Here is a 19,937-nt window from a genome sequence, read left to right as displayed (position 1 = left end):
TTACAGCAACGTTATCAATTCTGTTGGAATAATCGGTTACACCAGCAAGCGGTCCTGTTGCAGGTTTGCATAGTAACCATTGTTTGAGACATCAAACATTTTATGAAAAAGTTTTCATTCGATAATCAACTCTCCACTAGACAAGTCTAATATAGTTTTAGTCCGATACAACCTGGTCTTTTAATAGGTTATGGGCGACTCACGCAAGGAATCGGTCCACGGGATACCGCAGTTCTCGGGAACCGGCTACGATAATTGGAGCTTTAGAGTGGAGAGATACCTCAAGTCTTTGAAACTACTCGATGTCATCAAGAATGATCCATCAGCGGCTGCAGCTGAAATTCCGAAGTTTCAAGAACAAGACGAAAAAGCTGCAAACTTGCTGATTTCTTTCATCCATGACGATTTGCTGGACCTCGTCCGTGAAAAGGACACGTCGAAAGAAATTTGGAGAAGTCTTGAAGCCGTTTATGCGAAGAAGTCCGTCTCATCTCAGACTTTGGTAAGGAAGCAACTGGCGAAGCTCAGAATGGCAGAAGGATCGTCCGTGAAGAATCATTTGAAAACGTTCGAAGATTTGATACGGCAGCTGAAACTGGCTGGAGCACAGGTAGAAGAAAACGATGTCATCTCCCAGCTGTTTGTCACACTCCCAGAATCGTTCGATCCTCTGGTTACTGCATTGGAAAATCTTGGTGAAGATCTGAAACTGGATGTTGTTCGAGAGCGACTTCTTGCTGAAGAACTTAAGAAAACTGACCGGACATCAGATTCAAATCAAGAAAAACCAGCAGCTTTTTCGGGATCGAAGCAGAAACCTGGCAAATTTCTTGGCAAGTGCAATCGTTGCCAGAAGAAGGGACACAAAGCTAAGGATTGCCGTGTGAAAGTGAAGGTAGAAGCTAATGCTGCTTGCGGAGGAAAGGCGGTAGCTTTCATGACTGGAAGGTGCACCGTTGAAAGAAACGCGGAAATGGTATCGTTTAAACTGGACTCTGGCGCAACTGATCATCTTGTCAACGTGAAGCATTGTTTCACCAACCTTACGAAACTGAAGAATCCTGTAGTCATCAATGTGGCGAAGGACGATCAGTCACTCATTTCATGGCATCGAGGCTGCATAATGGGTGTTAATAGCAAAGGTGTTCAAGTGGTCATCAAGGATGTACTATACGTGCCTGAACTTCGAGCGAATTTGTTGTCGGTGAAGAAGATGGCAAAGGCGAAATTGGACGTCACTTTCAAGCAAACGGAAGCTGTAATCAAACACGGTAGTCAGCTGATCGGAACTTGTGAAATGCGAGGTGATTTCTACGAATTCGACGTATTCATTGGAACTGTGGCTGCAAACTTGTGTGAAGATACAAGCGGCAATCTTTGGCATCGTCGCTTAGGCCATTTAGGAAGCAATAACTTGCAAGCGCTCGTGAAACACAACATGGTAACAGGAATTCCTGGGTTATCAAGTAAGCTGGATTTCTGTGATGTATGTGTTCTTGGAAAACAATGCCGGAACCATTTACTGGAACGAGAGTGCGTGCTGTGAGGCCATTAGAAAGAGTGCATTCTGATGTGTGTGGCCCAATTACGCCGTCAGCATGGGATGGATCTCGATACTTCGTTTTCTTCATTGATGATTTCACGCACTTCGCAGTAGTGTATCCGCTCAAGAAGAAATCGGAAGTTTTCCAAAAATTCCGGGAGTATGTAGCCATGAGTACTGCTGCTTTGGGCCAAACAATCTCAAAGCTCACGGTTGACCAAGGAAGAGAGTATTGTTCCCTGGACCAGAGGGACTTTTACGTATCTAAAGGAATTCAATTAGAACCTACAGCTGCGTACACGCCACAGCAAAACGGAGTGTCCGAGCGATTTAATCGGACAATCGTCGAAAAGGTTCGAGCGATGTTAATAGAATCAAGAGCTCCGAAGACTCTTTGGAACGAAGCTGTTTTGGCGGCCGTCTATTTAACAAATAGAAGCCCGACAAGTGCTGTCCCGCATTGGAAAACTCCAGCTGAAATGTGGACCAGTCATAAGCCAGACCTTGGTAAACTGCGTGTGTTTGGCTGTAGAGCATTCGCTTGGGTGCCAGCACAGCTGAGAGGAAAACTAGATCCAAAGAGCAAATCTGCTGTGATGATAGGTTATGCACCAAATGCTTACCGTCTATGGGATATTGAAGCAAAGAAATTGTTTCTGGCTAGAGATGTTAAGTTCGACGAAAGTAACTTTCCATTTGCGGATGAAAAGTATGACGAAACTCCCTTAGTTGTTATTCCTTACCAATACAACCATCAGGACAAGATCGATGTGAAGGTGCCTGGACCAACCGTGCAGAATGACGAGATGGCTGAACAGTTGAACGACATTCTAACTGATGACGAAGACAATGACGAAACTGAAGCGCTCCCTTCGCAAACAGACCGTGGTTCAAACCTTGAAATGGTAACCCCGAGGCGCAGCGAACGGGAGCGCAAGCTCCCCGGTAAGTTAAAAGATTTTCTCACCGGAAACATATTCACTGCCGTTCAATCCGATTCTCCAGATGATAGTCCAAATATCGCCGATTCCACCACATTGTATGATGAAGCTGGTCGCTTAAATTCCAATGTTCCTGAAGGATACAACGCTATTTCTGGAAGAGCTGACGAAAAACAGTGGAAGCTAGCTGTACGAGATGAACTGAGGTCACTCAATGAAAATCATGTTTGGCGAGTGGTAGAATGTCCAGCTGGTGTTATTCCCCTCAAATCCAAGTGGGTTTTTCGAGTGAAGCAAAACGAGAATGGAAAAATGATTCGATTCAAAGCCCGTCTGGTAGCCAAGGGTTTTCTGCAAAAAGCTGGTGTGGATTACGACGAAACGTATTCTCCTGTCGCTAAGCTGGCGACGATTAGAACCGTTTTGGCGGTAGCTGTTCACCGGAAGATGTTCATCCATCAACTCGATGTGAAGACTGCTTTTCTCTATGGGGAATTGAAAGAAGACGTTTATATGGCGGTACCTGAAGGAGTCGCTGCTCCCTCAAATCATGTATGCAAACTGGAAAAATCGCTGTATGGACTCAAGCAAAGTCCACGCTGTTGGAATAATAAGCTAAACGAACTCCTACTAAAAATCGGTTTCTGTCGATCCCGACACGATTACTGCCTCTACACCAGGATTAACGATCGAGGCGGGATATACATCATAATCTACGTTGATGACTTACTGATTGTTGGCGATCGATTGGAATTAGTGCAGAAAATTAAATTGTCCCTTGCTCAAGAGCTGCAGATGACTGACTGTGGTGAAATAAATCATTTCCTCGGAATCAAGATTCAGTATGATCGTGTTGCTGGTGCTTTGTTGCTCTCTCAAGAAGTCGCTGTTGATCATGTGCTGGAACGATTTGGTATGCAAGACTGCAATAATGTCAAGACACCGATGGAAAAAGGCTGTGTGCTTCCACTAGAGACCGCAAGCGCAGTTTCTCAACCCTATCGTGAATTGTTGGGAAGTTTAATGTACACCATGCTGTGTGTGCGTCCCGATATTTGCTATGCAGTTGGATACCTTGGGCGCTTCCAAAGTCAGCCTGGAGAAATTCACTGGCAAGCATTGAAGCGAGTGGTTCGGTACTTAAAAGGAACCAGGAAAATGAAGATGCTGTACAAGCGAACCGAAAGAGCAGAACCGTTAGTTGGTTATGCAGATGCTGACTGGGCATCAGATGCTGTAGATCGAAAGTCTGTCAGTGGATTCATATATAAAGTATTTGGTAGTACGGTATCCTGGGCTAGTCGAAAGCAACAAACCGTTGCATTGTCATCGTGCGAGGCTGAGTATGCGGCATTAAGCGCGGCAGTTTCGGAAGGACTGTGGTTAAATGGAGTATTAGAAGATTTGAAACAGATCGAACCAAACAGTGCTTTCAAGCTTTACGAAGATAATCGTGGTAGCATAGCAATGGCAAAGACTACCGAGAACAAGCGTGTGAAGCACATAGACGTGAAGCATCACTTTTTACGGGATCATGTGGCAAATGGAAAAATTAAGTTAGAAGCCATAGGAACAGAAAATCAACTAGCAGATGTATTCACCAAAGCATTGGACATCGGACGTTTCCGAAACCTGAGGGCGCTCCTGGGGCTTACCGATTCAGAGGGGGTGTTGGAATAATCGGTTACACCAGCAAGCGGTCCTGTTGCAGGTTTGCATAGTAACCATTGTTTGAGACATCAAACATTTTATGAAAAAGTTTTCATTCGATAATCAACTCTCCACTAGACAAGTCTAATATAGTTTTAGTCCGATACAACCTGGTCTTTTAATAAATTCGGATTAGCCTTTTTTACCTTTCGGAGAGCATCAATCATTTCCCTAATTTTTCTTCCACAAGAGATTTATAGCACTTTCGACGTATATTGTGTCCGGTACAATTATGACAGCCGTTTGGAAAGTTTTTGATAAGTTGCACAATTGTTATAGTTACTCCCGTCTTACATGACGATGGAAATTTTTTCGTAGAGCTTCTAGTGAAACATTAACAAGCTGGTGATTTACTGCACAATTGTTTTACATGTACTTAAAGTTGTACAGTGAAGTATTGTGATACTTAACAGTGATAAGTTGCAAAACCAATTTTAATATATATTTCTAAACATATTTAACATAAATAACATTTCTACATCAATTGTAAAACATCTTGAAAGTTCAATAAGTTACATTTGCTACTTGGTTACCTAATTTAAACAAGAAATGGAATGACGTTTACAAAAACATAAAAAACCTAATTGGATCTTGTAAAATAACCTGCACATGAAAAATGATAATGCTACATTGTAGAATTGATCTTTCGTGTTTTTGTAAAGAAAAAATCGACAACGAACTGCTTTTTTATGGTAAAACATGTATTCGTACGCATGAAATTTTCAAGCGCCTTTGAATTAACGTGTTTTGATGATTGTACACAAACTTCTGTGCAAATAACAATATTATTTTTAAAGAGAATCATCGGAATGGTGTTTAAAACACGTATATTCAAACATACTTAAAATTTCCAGACGGTTTTGATCAAACTAATGTTTTATTGAACCTGAAAAATCTCGATATGAATTTTTCTTCAATCTTTTCCAATATGGCATCGATGGTAACAGTGAGTTGAATAGAAAATGGTTCACGCAACGTAATATTTATATTATCTATATACGGCCATATCTATTTTTCCCAAAACAATTTCAGGGTTTACATTCGATAGTATTCTAGTCTATTAGTTCTAAGTTGGTAGAATGTATAACTAATAGAGCTAATCATTGCTTAATTTGAGACCCTGAATGTTATTGATTGATCTGCTAGAATCAGATCAATTGTAGAAAAATTTCTCATATAGATAAATTAGTTGAGCTATTGGAAATAAAACTGGTTTAAAACCAGCGGAGAGTTTATCATGAAGAACTCGTTCTTTCTGATTACTCTACGAGCATTTAGAATCATATTAGGAAAAAACAGATCGATATATTGTGCATTTTAACTGCTATCATTTGATCTATTTGCCCATCAACGCATTGAAATCGTAAACATTGTTTATTGACTAACAGATACATTAGAAAAAAATGGTGTTTTAAAAGAGCAAGTCGTGGCAGCCGAACGGTTTTGCGAAATCTTCTAATACACACATCTAATACATCTAATGATTTTAATTTCAATTCTATTAGATGAAAATTTTGTTAATAATTTGTTTTATGGTTTTCATCACAATCACAGCATGATAATTCATCTGATGATATCGTTCATTGGACAGATGTGCTTGCAAGCGACATACTTTAAACAGTATATGTCCATATAACAATTTATTGTACCATGGCCAAAGCCCTGACAATGACGATATTATGTTAGATTCGCTGAGCCATCATCAGTGTTTGTTATTGCCGATAATTTGGCAGAAAGTGGCTCGATATTGCTCTACATTGCATACAACATTTTCAATCAGGTAGAAGATGCTACAAGAACTCGCTGTCTCTCGATGCATGAACCGTGAGAGAACTCACTCCACTTCATACTCTGTGTATTTCGCAGTCCTTAACAAAATATGTATAGTCCGGCAACGATCGGCGCGGTGAGGAATTTACCAAGAGAGAATCGCAAGTTGATAATTATCGTAGGTAATTCGACTTGATTCTCATACTAGGTCACAATATACAATTTTTCAAAACCATGGTCTGGAGCATTCGCAGCTATTTTCATAAATAAAACTTATACAAAGGTTATATGCACATAGTTAGAATAAGCGGCAATAGTAAAATGATTGTATCGCAATTATCCAATGCCCGTATAGAATCGGATCGCGAAACGAGAATAAGCGACCGTTTGTTACTTCAGAGAGAATCCCCACAGCAGCGAGCTAACCTTTGATTCTTCAAATTCGCTCTCGCCCTTTGTCTTTTCTATGTTAAATGAACCATGCCGGTTTTTTGTTGCTGCGATGATATGCGTCTCTCTTTGATGGCACTGATTGGATCGTGTGAAGAGTTTCTAGCGAGCGTTCTTTGATACGATAAAAGCTATCCTCGGCCATCATGCCGTTTATAATTTTCCCGCCAAACTGAGATTTCCACTTTCACTTCCGGAAGGAGCGAATAAAAAAATGTACAAAATGATTTGAAGTTGCAAGCATAGATTGTTGTTGTTTTTTCTGAGAGGCAAGCGTCCGTTTTTGGGATTGTTGTTCCTTATTGATTTATTTTCAGTCATATGTATATCAAATAAAATAAAAACAGTCATGTGCACTCGAAAGAAATCGGTTACGTGTAACCAAAACCCCTGAATGACTTGAAAAAGGACTTATACTTACACCTTATACTGTGCATATACATGTTATATTGAATATTTTCTATTTATACATCGAAATGCCTGTAAAGTATGAGAAACCTCAATTAACGAGCCTATTACAATGATCCTTATTGGACATGGGATATCTGTTTAAAGTTTGAATTTAAAAATATTAAAAAAAAACTAAACAGGAGCGATGTGAGCCTATTCCAAAAACCGGGAATTTCTATCTCAAAAAACCGGGAAAACCGGGAAAAAACCGGGAAATTGAAATCGGCAATTCACTTGCCACCCTGTAACGGGATACTTTAACATGTAAATATTTTAGAGAGAAATATTATACGTTTTGTTTTTATTTTGAACAAACTAGTTGAATTACAATACAGTATAAAGATTCATCTTAACGGGCCCGACATTTGTGATGTGTAGGTATTATTTTGGCAAGCCCATGTGTTGGAATTGTACAAACAAGTTGCACAAACCGTATCATGAGAGTAACTTTGATGAACTTTACTTTTCGTTCATAAGTGATGTGAGATCTGCTCATTTTTTCAGCAAGATGAAAACCCAACACAATTGTTTTGATTGAGTTTTGTTTTCATTGCGTATGTAATGTTGTATTTCCGCAACATTTATGATAATAACAGTTCGGCTAAAAAGTTCACATAGAAACACACATTTTTTTTTGCCAAAATTCGTTTTTATTATTCAACATAATTGCCATCAGAGGCGATACAGCGATTATAGCGATCTTCCAACTTTTCGATACCATTTTTGTAGTACGATTTGTCCTTTGCCTCAAAATAGGCCTCAGTTTCAGCGATTACCAATTTATTGCTTCTAATTTTTACCAGCGAGCATTCTCTTGAGGTCTGAGAACAGGAAAAAGTCACTGGGGGCCAAATTTGGAGAATACGGTGGATGAGGGAGCAATTCGAAGCCCAATTCGTTCAATTTCAGCATGGTTTTCATCGACTTGTGACACGGTGCATTGTCTTGATGAAACAAAACTTTTTTCTTCTTCAAATGAGGCCGTTTTTTTTTAATTTCGTCCTTCAAACGCTCTAATAACGCTATATAATAGTCACTGTTGATGGTTTTTCCCTTTTCAAAGTAGTCGATGAAAATTATACCATGCGGAACCCAAAATACAGACGCCATAACCTTACCGGGCGATTGTTGAGTCTTTCCACGCTTTGGATTCGGTTCATCGCGTGCAGTCCACTCAGCTGACTGTCGATTGGACTCCGGAGTGAAGTGATGAAGCCATGTTTCGTCCATTGTTATATATCGACGAAAAAAATCGGTTTTATTTCGATATAACAGCTCCAAACACTGCTCAGAATTATCAATTCGTTGTTGTTTTTGATCGATTGTGAGCTCACGCGGCACCCATTTTGCAAAAAGCTTTCTCATATCCAAATATTCGTGAATAATATGTCCAACACGTTCCTTTGATATCTTTAGGGTGTCATCTATCTCAATCAACTTCACTTTACGGTCATTGAAAATCATTTTGTGGATTTTTTTCACGTTTTCATCGGTAACAGCCTCTTTTGGACGTCCACTGCGTTCATCGTCTTCGGTGCTCATATGACCAGTACGAAATTTTGCAAACCACTTACGAATTGTTGCTTCGCCCGGTGCAGAGTCTGGATAACACTCATCAAGCCATTTTTTGGTATCGGCGGCACTTTTTTTCATCAAAAAGTAGTGTTTCATCAACACACGAAATTCCTTTTTTTCCATTTTTTTCACAATAACAAAAGTAGCTTCACTCAAAATGCAATATCTCACAAACTAATAATCAGACAGCTGTCAAATTTATACACGTATCCTTTGAAGGTTGGTACTAACTGAAAATGGTATGGATTTAATTCTAGTGACCTACAATTTTATGAGGCAGCCAAAACTATGCAGAGTTAACAGAAACTGTTTTTTCACAATAAGGTTCTAATTCGGCTTATCAATTTTTATCTTGAGGAGAGCATCATTTTGTTAATTTTTCTTCCACAAGAGATTAATAATAATTTCGACATATTTTGTGTCCAATACAATTATGACAGCCATTTGGAATTTTTTATAAGTTGCACACTTGGTGTAGTTACTTCCATTTTACATGACGATGCGAAAATTTTTGCAGAACTTCTACAACTGTTAGTGCAATATGGACAAGTTGGTGATCTGCTGCATAGTTGATTTAGACGTACTGAAAGTATTTCTACAGTGATTTTTTCGGCAGTATTGTGAAACTTCACAATGATAAATTGCACAATCAATTTTAATATGTTTAATAATCTTTCTGAACATAGATAACATAAATAATAATTCTAAAACAATTGTAGAACATTTTTAAATTTCGATAAGCTACATTCGCTACTTGGGTTGTTACATACATACACACACCCAAACACACTCTCACACACACACACACACACACACACATGCAGAGAGAGAGACTTTTGCTCAGTTTGTAGAGATGAGTCGAATGGTATATGACATTCGGCTCTCCGGGCCTCGGTTAAAAAGTCGGTTTTCACAGTGTGTAACCAAACGTTACAGGAATCAAATTTATTTTTTTATTTGTGCTATATAAATGTGGAAACCAATGCACTCATGTCGCTTTAATTTTACACAAAAACGCCTAAAGTAACATACACTACATTCAATTCAATTACACTTAACATCACCACTGGGTCAAAACTGTTATACTGATAAGCAGCCATTTTCCGATGATTAATCGCGGGAAATTGGAAATCCCCGCCAAGAAGGCAACCGCAGATCAAGTCGTTCACTTTGAAACAGGCGAGCGAGTGCGTAAGACGTGTCGTTTAAATAGTGCAAAGAAATAGAAGGTTAAGTGAATTCTAAATTAACCATTCAGGACCTTTTGGTTACTACGTTAACAGCAGTAATTGGCATACCGGCAGTTGTGAACTCCGGCAGACACCCGCACACGCTTCGGCCTAGACGATTTAACGGTCGTCTACGTCTAACCGTAAAAGACCAGCGATTGGTCCTCTGGTCAACCGCGACCATAACCGCTAAGGAGGACAGAAAACTCTCGGGCAAAGGCCCTAATTACCAAGGAGAGTATCCCTTCTCGGTCTGGCAAGAACGGTACCGTCCGTCGCCAACCGATCTCGCCAACGAAGGAAGCGCCTGTGAACGATCCGCTCAGAACGCCTTTCTGAGCCCGCCAACTCATCACCCACGCCAAATCAGAGATTCTGCGCCCAGCCACAACCATCTTTCACCGAGGTTCATCGGTGCCATTTACAGCGAGTCTCGCCAGTCCAGTCAACCGTTTGGTATGTACCAGTGAAACAGTGAACCCACCATAGACACAATTAAAAACACCGTACATTTACACCAAAAACAAATATAACGAATGTTGAAGAAACTTGAGTGTTTTAATAGCAATAAATCCGCGAAATCCCTCTAGTTTGCCCAGTAGCGCGCCGACCCTGCGACCAAGTCCGAGTCACGTGTTGCTGAAGCTTGTCGGGTAAGTCAAAAAGTTACAAGTGATTGCATAACCTTTCTATATGGGAAAGGCAAAAACGACTGATGAATAAAAATATTGAAAACGAAAACTTGCGTGAATAAATCCCTTGAGACAGAACGTGCCATCCTTTTCAAATTTGAAAAATCGTTCTTCCGACTGGAAAAAAGCTGTAATCTAATCTAATTAAATAGGACTACAGTATCATCACCCTGTGATCTGATTTCGCATGCAAGTTTTAAAATGCAGTCCGTATAGTGAACCAGATCACAAGTTAAAAAAAAGCTTCGAAAACTATCTAACTAATGGTGCTTAGTCACATTTCTCAAAAACTCGGTCTACATGGTTTTTGGACAGTACCTGTGATATCATGTAATCCTAGTACGTTGATTTTAGTGGTCAACAAAACCGGTGAAAAAATTATTGGTTAACAAAAACGGTGAAAAAATAATTTTTTCGATTCACTCAAGTTCTCAGAGGGTGTTTTAGGTGAAATCATAGTTACCTGCTGAATCAAATAATTTTTGTTGGGTGCATATTATATCTATGGTGATTTATTATCATATTTACAGAAGTATTTACCGTATCTACCGCAAAAATATCCACTAACTTATAATTTTGTCATATCATCTTGATAGCAAGGATTATTATTACCCAAATCCGCAGCATAATTATTGTTCTGATACTTCATGTTATGATTGACTCCATCAGTCTTTTTGTGTGTGGTCGTATCTCTAAACGAATTATTATTGGAACCAGAATTATCCGTTTGGTTTTCATTTTTAACTTTAAGGAAACTTTCATAAAGGTTATAATTGTTGATTATCACATTTCCTTTGATGATATGCGTCGTGATGCTGGGTGGTCCTACCACAGAGGTATTAGTTTTGTCATTTGTGCTTCCAAGTGACAACTGAATGGTATGGTTTTGATTCGACTCGTCATGAACGGTAGAGATGTACGTTATGTCATGTTCGTTGCCGTGTGTATATGACTCTGTACTTGCTTGGCTCATCCTCGATGTAGATGTATTTGTGCCACGACAACGCGAATCATCTGTTTTTAGTCGTGAATTTTTTCTTTTCGATGGTTTTCCTCTGGGACTGTCTCCAGTGTGTGGGCCGTCTAATTGATCAAGTTTTCTGCATGTCAAAAGTTTCGAAAATGCATGACGAAAATTTGTGTTTTTCCATGCGTAAATCAACGGATTCATCATTGAATTGGCCATGGCCAGAGAGAATACAGCTTTGTACAATACTGGTGAGTTCTGATCCAGAAAATTGAATATTTGAGTCAATATGACTACAAAGTATGGAAGCCAACATAACGTGAAACAACCTATTATTAGAAGAACGACCTGAAATACAATTATTTTTTTGTTACTTTTTATTGGTAGAATGTCGCTATTATCAGTTGAATTGAATTTACCTGCACCGACTTCCAATCGGAGGACGACTCTTGAGAATTGTGTGCTCTAAGTTGTTTTGAGTGTTTAGCTGCTTCGCGCCATATTCGCCAGTAAACGATAAGCAAACAAATCCACACCAACGAGAAAAGTGGTGTTATTACACCTGCTACGTACCATGGATACAGAAGCTCATCGAACTCGCATTCCATGGCGGTTTCCCATTTGTTCCAAATCAATGGAATACTTGCCACGAAAACCGCTAGAAACCAGCCGAATGCTAGTATTGCCAGGGCCACCTTTTTTGTCATCATTCTGAGGACAAAAGAAAAAGTATGCATTAATAGATGAAACGAACACATGTAAAAATTCTTTCTAATTTAAAACCTAATACCGCATCCGGAAAATCTTTATTAGAGTTGCTCGGTAGTGGGCTGTCGCTTACCGAATTATTCTTTATTTTGCTACACTGCAGTGTAAATTTTATGTAAAAATTTCGAGTTGTTCCTGTGATATGGTTACTCAAAGTGGGACAAACTGTCAAACTGGTATGCACGATAACTTAAGAACGGCATGACCGATTTAAAAAAGACCCTGTCAGTTTAGAGAAAAATCAGTCTTTAGTCCAGTTACACCATCACACGGCATCACATTGAACGAATCATGCCAGATGTATGGGTGCGCACTGTTGCTGTTTTGGCGTGCACGAATTTGGCATTCCTCTCCCCTGCTTCTATGCGGACTCACCTGAGGGCGATTTGTTCGTAAAATGTGAGAGCTAGATAATTGATAATATGATGTCTTTGTTAAAACCCAACTAAATTTCAATTGAGCGGTTCCGCTGGTTTATAATTTTTGTTTGGGTATTTGAGTTTTGTGTAAACATTCTTCATGGCCAACCAAAGAACAATTCTCGGTATTTTTTGAGTGTACAATCAAGTTTCTCTTTGTTTACTTTTTCTATATTTATCACTGATTAAACGTTCCTACGTTTTCGTTTCAACACATTGCACAGTGGAGCAAAAACGATAAAAAACGCGACTTTGCTCAATAATTTTATAAAAACATAAGCGAATATTTTCAAAGTTAGTATTTCTTATGCACATTTTTCTCTAGAACCGATTTATGATAGTTAGAAGATCCGCAAAATTCACTATCATACCCGTTTCGCATCAATTCCTCTTTTTTCTGACTTTACTTTGAAAACTAACTGTGAAACTCAGGAAAAAAAATCAATTCAACCAATCAGAAGGTATTTCTGACATGCTCATAAGTTATATAAATGGATTGTTTTTAATAAGATTGACCACAAATAACTATATTCTGTTTTACCCCAAGTCATCTCCTTCCATGAATTTACAGAAAAAAAGTTCTGCTGATCGGTGTTTGGATCAATATTGGTTAAACAATACAGTTCTATGTTTCGCATATAACCTCAAATAACAACTAACAGATAGTATTTATGATCGCATGCGTCGTTTAACCCCAATTTTCCCACAAATATAATTTTATGTTGAATTCAGATTTACAATCCAAAAGCAGATCCAATACGATCTATCAATATTGGTTCATATTACGTGCAAAACATTTGTGATCCAATTAAACACAATGGGAATGACAGTACTAGCCTGTTTAACCCGTTTTACCCCAATTTAATTCATAAGTCGTATTTCTGGTTAAACTTTTTTTCACATACCGAAAGCAGGCTGATCTCGGTTGATGAAAATCGATTGATATTACGAAAAAAGACCTGAAAATAGGATTACAAATGAATTTAATGGTAATTCTACCACCTTTTTACAAAAATGAAAACTTTAAAATTGAACAACAAAAATTTAAAACCGAAAACTGTTTTATTTTACACTATTTTTATTGCTGCGTATTTTCGACAAATAACGGCTAGAGAAGATAAAGATATGAAATAGATAGAATCAGTTATAAACTTAGATCGGAAAAGCTAGACTAGGCAAGCTCATATGGGCAAGATCGGAAGGAAGGAATGATGTTTAGCCGGTGTTAGTGACATAATGTAGTGAGAACTACATATGCTTCTTGACCATGACTTCGTGGTCACTGGTTTTAAACTCGACTCCCACGAATAGAACGTAAAATAAATGTCATTCTTTCCTTTCGATCTTGCACATATGAGCCTGCCTAGTCTAGCTTTTCCTATCTATGTTTATAACTGATTCTATCTAGAATATGTATCCGCCTTTCATTTTCATATCTTTATCTTCTCTAGTCGTTACTTGCCGAAAAATACCAATGAATGTTAATTGATACAGTAAAACTGGAAATTCGTTTGAATACTGTACGATAGGGTTCAACATAGGTATATACTGAGGAATGCTAAGATATATCAGGTGTACAACTTTGCTTCCGATAGGTGGCTGTACCGGCTGAGGCTAGTTAAAATACATAGATGATAATGCCTTTAAAGTGAGTGTGTACAGTGCCTAACGAATTGTCATCGCTGTTTCAGTGACAGTTGTTCTTGTTTTCGTATTATTCACGCTCGAAAATGTCTGTTTATGTGCCCAACTCTCGCCATTTGCGGGAAGTTTTACTTTTCTGTTACAATTCGAAAAAAAATGCAACTGAAGCGCATCGAATGCTTTCAGAAACTTACGGTGATGCTGCTCTGAGTAAAAGAACGTGTCGGGAGTGGTTTCAACGTTTTAAAAATGGTGATTTCGATGTCGAAGACAAACATGATGGTGGAAGAGAAAAAACCTTCAAAGATAAATAACAATTTACTACGAGCTCTCAAAACCGGGTGAAACCATCACAGGAGACCGCTACCGAACGCAACTGATGCGCCTTAGTCGCGCGCTTAAAGAAAAGCGGCCACAGTATCAAGAGAGACATGACAAAGTCATCCTCCAACACGACAATGCTCGGCCTCACGTCGCAAAAGTGGTCAAAAAGTACCTGGAAACGCTGAAATGGGAAGTCTTGCCCCACCCGCCGTATTCCCCAGATGTCGCCTCATCTGACTTCTACCTATTCTGTTCGATGGCACACGGCCTGGCAGTTCAACATTTTCAATCCTTCGAAGAGTTGAAAAAATGGATTGCTTCATGGATAGCGTCAAAAAAGGACTCCTTTTTTCGAGCCGGGGTCCGAAAATTTCCGGAAAGATGGGACAAAGTTGTCGCTGGCGACGGACAATACTTTGAATAATACATCTGTAAGCATTTTTTCGCAATAAAGCTTTAAATTTTGGAAAAAAACGGCGGAAGCAAAGTTGTACACCTAATACTATTATAAAAGTGTGCTCTCATATAAATTTTAGTAAATTTATGTTGTGGCCGCATATTTTTCCAGTAAATTTTTGATCATACTTTCCAAATTTTTAAAAAATTGATTACACATATTTCCAAATTTTGGCGTTTGAATGTGTAGTATTTTGTAATTAATTTGTCAAAAACTGTTTAGTTTCTAAATTTAAAAGTATGCAGTCTTCGACAAAAATATGTATTTGGATAATTAAAATATATTGTAGAACATTTTGAGGAAAAACTTGATTTTGGGAGTTTCTAACAAATAACTCGACACCAATGAATTTTGAAGTGTTCACGTCTTCGGTATGTTTTCTTGTTTAAACATGATATACAACTTTTCTAAAAACACGAATTCTCTATCTCGTATTGTATGAAACATATTTTTTGTACTCGCTTGTAGATAGAATAATTAAAACTTTGATAACATTAAAAGAAGTGGACTGTTCCAAACCAAAATTCATCTGAAGACATAGAAGCTCCAAAATCATTCGCAAGCACATATAAAAAAATGCGTGTTTTGGTATGATTGGGACCACTGCACTATGGTCCGAAACGGGAAATTAGCGTGACAAAAATATTTTCACTATTAAATATTAGTTTTTTGTAATTGGTGTCTTCACAAAAGTTGTTTGTTATCAAATGGCGCTCCTTTTGATGAAAAAAATTACTAGGGTGGTCCTCATTTAGACTGAAATCTGCAATCTCACTTTCTTAATTGAACTCAAAAATGATTTTGTTGTACAATAAAGTTGTAGGAAATTTTATTTTGAGCAACTTTGTTGAAAAAAGCACCTCTCCAGCTCTTCATTTGATCGTGTTACATCAATTTTCCCGAGTAAAAGTAGGGTGGCTCCTGAAAAATCACTTATTTTGTTCTAACTTTTTTGTGTACAGTACATAAAACTAATATTTAATAGTGAAAATATTTTTGTCACGCTAATTTTCTGTTTCGGACCACTGTGCAGGGGACGTGTCATGGTATTATGAAACCCCATGTAAAATTCTCACAAAAACACCTAAACACGTACTCTAACGTACTTCAGCAAAAATTTTCATCCGCTTCGTACGATGTATCAGGCTAATAAATGTGTGCTAAAATAGCAGAGTCATCATGACAAATCATTTTCTAACGTTAGTGATTCATGATCAGCTAATTTTTTGGTTATTTAATGACTTAGTTTCTACTTCTGGCACTACATTCCGTTTCGGAACTTACCCTACCATTCTCATAAATTCTGTAGCCTTTGTTAATGACCCTATTGACAATAAAAATCCTTCTGATACAGCATTCACTGATATTCGTTCAACGTTAGGAGATTTATTGACCGATATTGTGTTGTTGTAACTGAGAACAAATGTTTGGCTCTAAGTTATGTGTAGTATAGGTAAAGACCAACTAAACTAAAGATGTTCAATTTTGGAACCAACAAATTATTTCAATAGCCTAACAATACGATTGATTTAGCATCTGTAATCCAACACAGAAAGTATGAAGTAACGAAGTTACATGTGGTTAATGTAGTTTCTGCAAATGTCAACGACGTGTAAAATACTTACCGAGTATAGTGTAACGGATAGCAAATAGCAATGTATCTGTCCACAGCAATTGCAATCAAATTCCAAATAGATACTCCACATGCAATAATCAGAACGAAGAAACGAAGTAGACAGAAATGCTTGTGATGACCGAGTTCATTTCCCATATAAAAAGCTAGATGGTAAGGCAACGTGAGACCTACAAATATGTCCGAAAGTGCCAGTGACAGAACGAACAGGTTCGAGAGTAGTTGCCGCAACCGGCGATGGAAACGAACGGCCAGAATCGTTAGAATATTTCCGCTCAGGATGCAAACCATCAGTATACCATCAATGATAGCCCATATGAAAAGATCATCGTTAATGACTGTAACGCGATCAGCAAACGCCCTCACCGTAGTGGTTTCATTTAGCTGTGATTCCATTTTTTCGGTATCAATGTTCAACATATTTGAAGTTTGTATCTTTTTCAGCTTCTGTTCTTTTCTTTTTTAAATGCACTGACATTTTTCACCGTATTTTGAGTTTATCGGGAATCTTGCACAAACAGCTTTGTATCTGATTGGAACTGATTTTTTGTGTTGTAGAACTCGATTGCATCAAAATCGAAGCAGAACAACCAATTGTACAGAGAATCGTATTGTAGATGTTTTTTTATAATATTAAAGTCCTAATCACACATTAATTCATTACAAATAATTATTCATCTTCGATCACATGTACTACTTTCTGGTAACTTTTTCATTCTACCATTTGAACATATCATTTATGTGGTACTCCGTTTGCTTATCTGTAACACTGTAACTCACTACTCGAACCAACATCAACGGACAGGATCCTATGGAGCGTATCAATGCGACAATCGCGATGTATTTGAACTTGATTTGTTGACACTTAATCTAACACAACTTATTATCATCATTCTTCAGATGAGTAAAACTCATTGCAGTTATTATACGCATATTCCATCGCACTCTCTGATTCTCTTACTCATCGCCAGGAGTGAGCCGATCCAGGAAACTGTATTTGCATGTGTTTAGTGTCCATAAACTTATCGAAATTTTATTATTGTGTTTTCGAAATACTCCACTGAGTATTGAAGTTGAATTCATACAAAGTGGAATGCTTTACACCGGCTATGTTCGAGGACGCCAACGAAGAGTAGCGCATACAAACGGTACGAAGGTTGAACAATGACTACCAAATATGCCATCGATAGTGTGAGACAAGCTAGTTTATCGAATCACTCTAGGTGTACCACAGGTGGTAACCAAACTGCTCTTCTCTAAGTACATACATCGTTTTGGCATTATTCTCCATTCAGTGAGCATTTTAGCAAACGATGAACGGGTTTTAGGGGATTTTGACGGCGCGAACTGTGACAGATTATGTGCTCCATGTTGGTCCTCTTTAGAGTGTTATTTGTTTATTTCGTAAAGGACAGGCACACGAAACGAATCGAAATGATATGGTGCTTTAGATGTTAGATTTGACCTACTTATAGTTATATCAATAAACAATATCACATTGGTTGGTTTACAGTGATACTTGAAAATTTGAATGTTTTTTTTTACGTTCTCAAAACTCACTTCATAATTTTAAATGACATTCTACTTCATGTTTACACTTTGAAGTTCAAGGATATTTGAATAACTGTTATACTATCTAGATCTCATTTCAGATTTGAATTCTTCTAATTAAAAAAAATATTTTCAAGTGCATAATTGTTTAGTTCTTTCTACACATTTGCTTACTGGAGTCGTAAGAAGGCACAATCGTGCACAAACGCTTGAAATTCACTTTCGATCGCAGCCCTTTGAAGGAAGGCTGCGTACCAATACTCGTTCAGATTATTGGTTGGGAGGTAAACTCTGCTCAGAACAAGACATGCATGAACAATATCGTTGTTAAAAACTCTATTTGCTCAGTATGGAAACTATAAGGAGAACGAATGAGTGTAATGATTTGTTGGAAAAATGAGAGATCGTTAAAACTAGCAGAATACCACACTTCTGGAGGGGTTGACGAATATAAAACATTTGAGTCATCATAGTGGTGGAGTCGTAACGTCTCTGACAAATTTGGAGAACGCATATTCGAATCCAGCTCGAGGATTCGTTTTGTTTTCAATATCTTCTGTACATTACAAAAAAAAATCTTGGTCTCTCAAGAAAACAATGATTTTATATTACTACTATTATCTAAATATATTATTCTAAGCAAATATATATAGATATAGATATTATAGATATAGCAAATAACTTTGTGCTATAAATATCATTGCAAAATTTGTGGAAGTCATTTTCTAACAATTTAGTAATTTCTGCTTCTAATTTTTAATTTTCTTTCTTCGACCGTTAAAACTAAAGTACACAAACCCAGACAAAGTGTCTTCTGAGATAGACATATCCGAGCATGAAAAATTACACATTTTTACAGTGAATCTAACGCATATTTAATGAATTTTGACAAAGTTTTTAGTGCCCAAATATGTAAGTTTCCACATCTGCTTGAATGGTCACATATTTATATCATTCGTGTGGATTTACGTCCCCTTTGAATTTCATAAATTCATAAAATTATGTACTGTGCACATGGTATGCTGAGATTTACGTCATGCCAGACCCTGTCAGCTTAGAGCGGAATCAATCCCCAGTTCAGCAACTCCATCGCATCATAAATAAAATAAAGTGTAATAGTAAGTAATAGTAATGTAGTTGAGCAACCCGTAACACCAAAAGCGTCGTCTGGTGGAGAATGGCTGCGTAAATGCTCCTAAAATACATGCATAAAGTTGTCTGCGCATTTAACACAACCACAGTAGCTAATGGAAAAAAAGTACACCCGTTTCTCACTTGAAGCGCTGTTAGTGTCTCCGTACAATGGGAAATCTATGTTTATTTGATTTATGATCGAATGGTATCACATTCAACATCTCACGTGAAATGTATGGGTGCGTAGTACTGCTATTTTCGCGCGCACGATTTTGAAATTTTCCTCGCCTACTAGTGTGTACGATTTTCGATGCGGCTCCACTGGGGAAGCCATACTCGCAAAAAATTACGTCGCCTATTGGCGTTTTCGTTTTTAATTTGCACTACACCGGTGCAGTGCTACACTGAGGTATGAATAAACGCACAAAAATGACGAAAACATAAACAGTAACCATTGACTACAATTAACGATTCCATTGCACAGAGCTACACCAAACTTTTGATGAGTGCTACACCAGTGGTATCGGTGCAGAAAAAATTGTTTGCTATGTTTTTGTAAACATCAATTCAATCCTTGTTTACATTACATAGTAGTTCCCATGAGTGTTGTTTTTTCGCTGATTTCATTGCTGCATTTTTAATACGATCGATGCATGAGATTTTGTATCAGTTGCACAATA

The 19,937-nt window shown here is 37.9% G+C and overlaps 2 protein-coding genes across 2 annotated transcripts in view; one reads left to right on the top strand and one right to left on the bottom strand.

Moving 5' to 3' along the window:
* Positions 1-19,937, top strand: part of LOC131425122 (serine/threonine-protein kinase Smg1) — a 54,371-nt gene that overhangs the window by 20,566 nt on the left and 13,868 nt on the right. The gene's annotated exons all lie outside the window — the stretch shown is intronic.
* LOC131425123 (histamine H2 receptor) lies at positions 10,663-17,896 on the bottom strand. The gene is made up of 3 exons (XM_058586730.1): positions 16,565-17,896; positions 11,747-12,038; positions 10,663-11,675 (listed from the first exon to the last, which is right to left on the bottom strand). Exons 1-3 carry the CDS (start codon positions 16,990-16,992, stop codon positions 10,929-10,931), a joined length of 1,467 nt encoding a protein of 488 aa, XP_058442713.1. The 5' UTR covers positions 16,993-17,896; the 3' UTR covers positions 10,663-10,928.

The sequence above is a fragment of the Malaya genurostris genome, chromosome 1, assembly GCF_030247185.1.
Source record: "Malaya genurostris strain Urasoe2022 chromosome 1, Malgen_1.1, whole genome shotgun sequence".
Classification (NCBI taxonomy): domain Eukaryota; kingdom Metazoa; phylum Arthropoda; class Insecta; order Diptera; family Culicidae; genus Malaya; species Malaya genurostris.
This window is presented reverse-complemented; position numbering and strand designations above follow the sequence as displayed.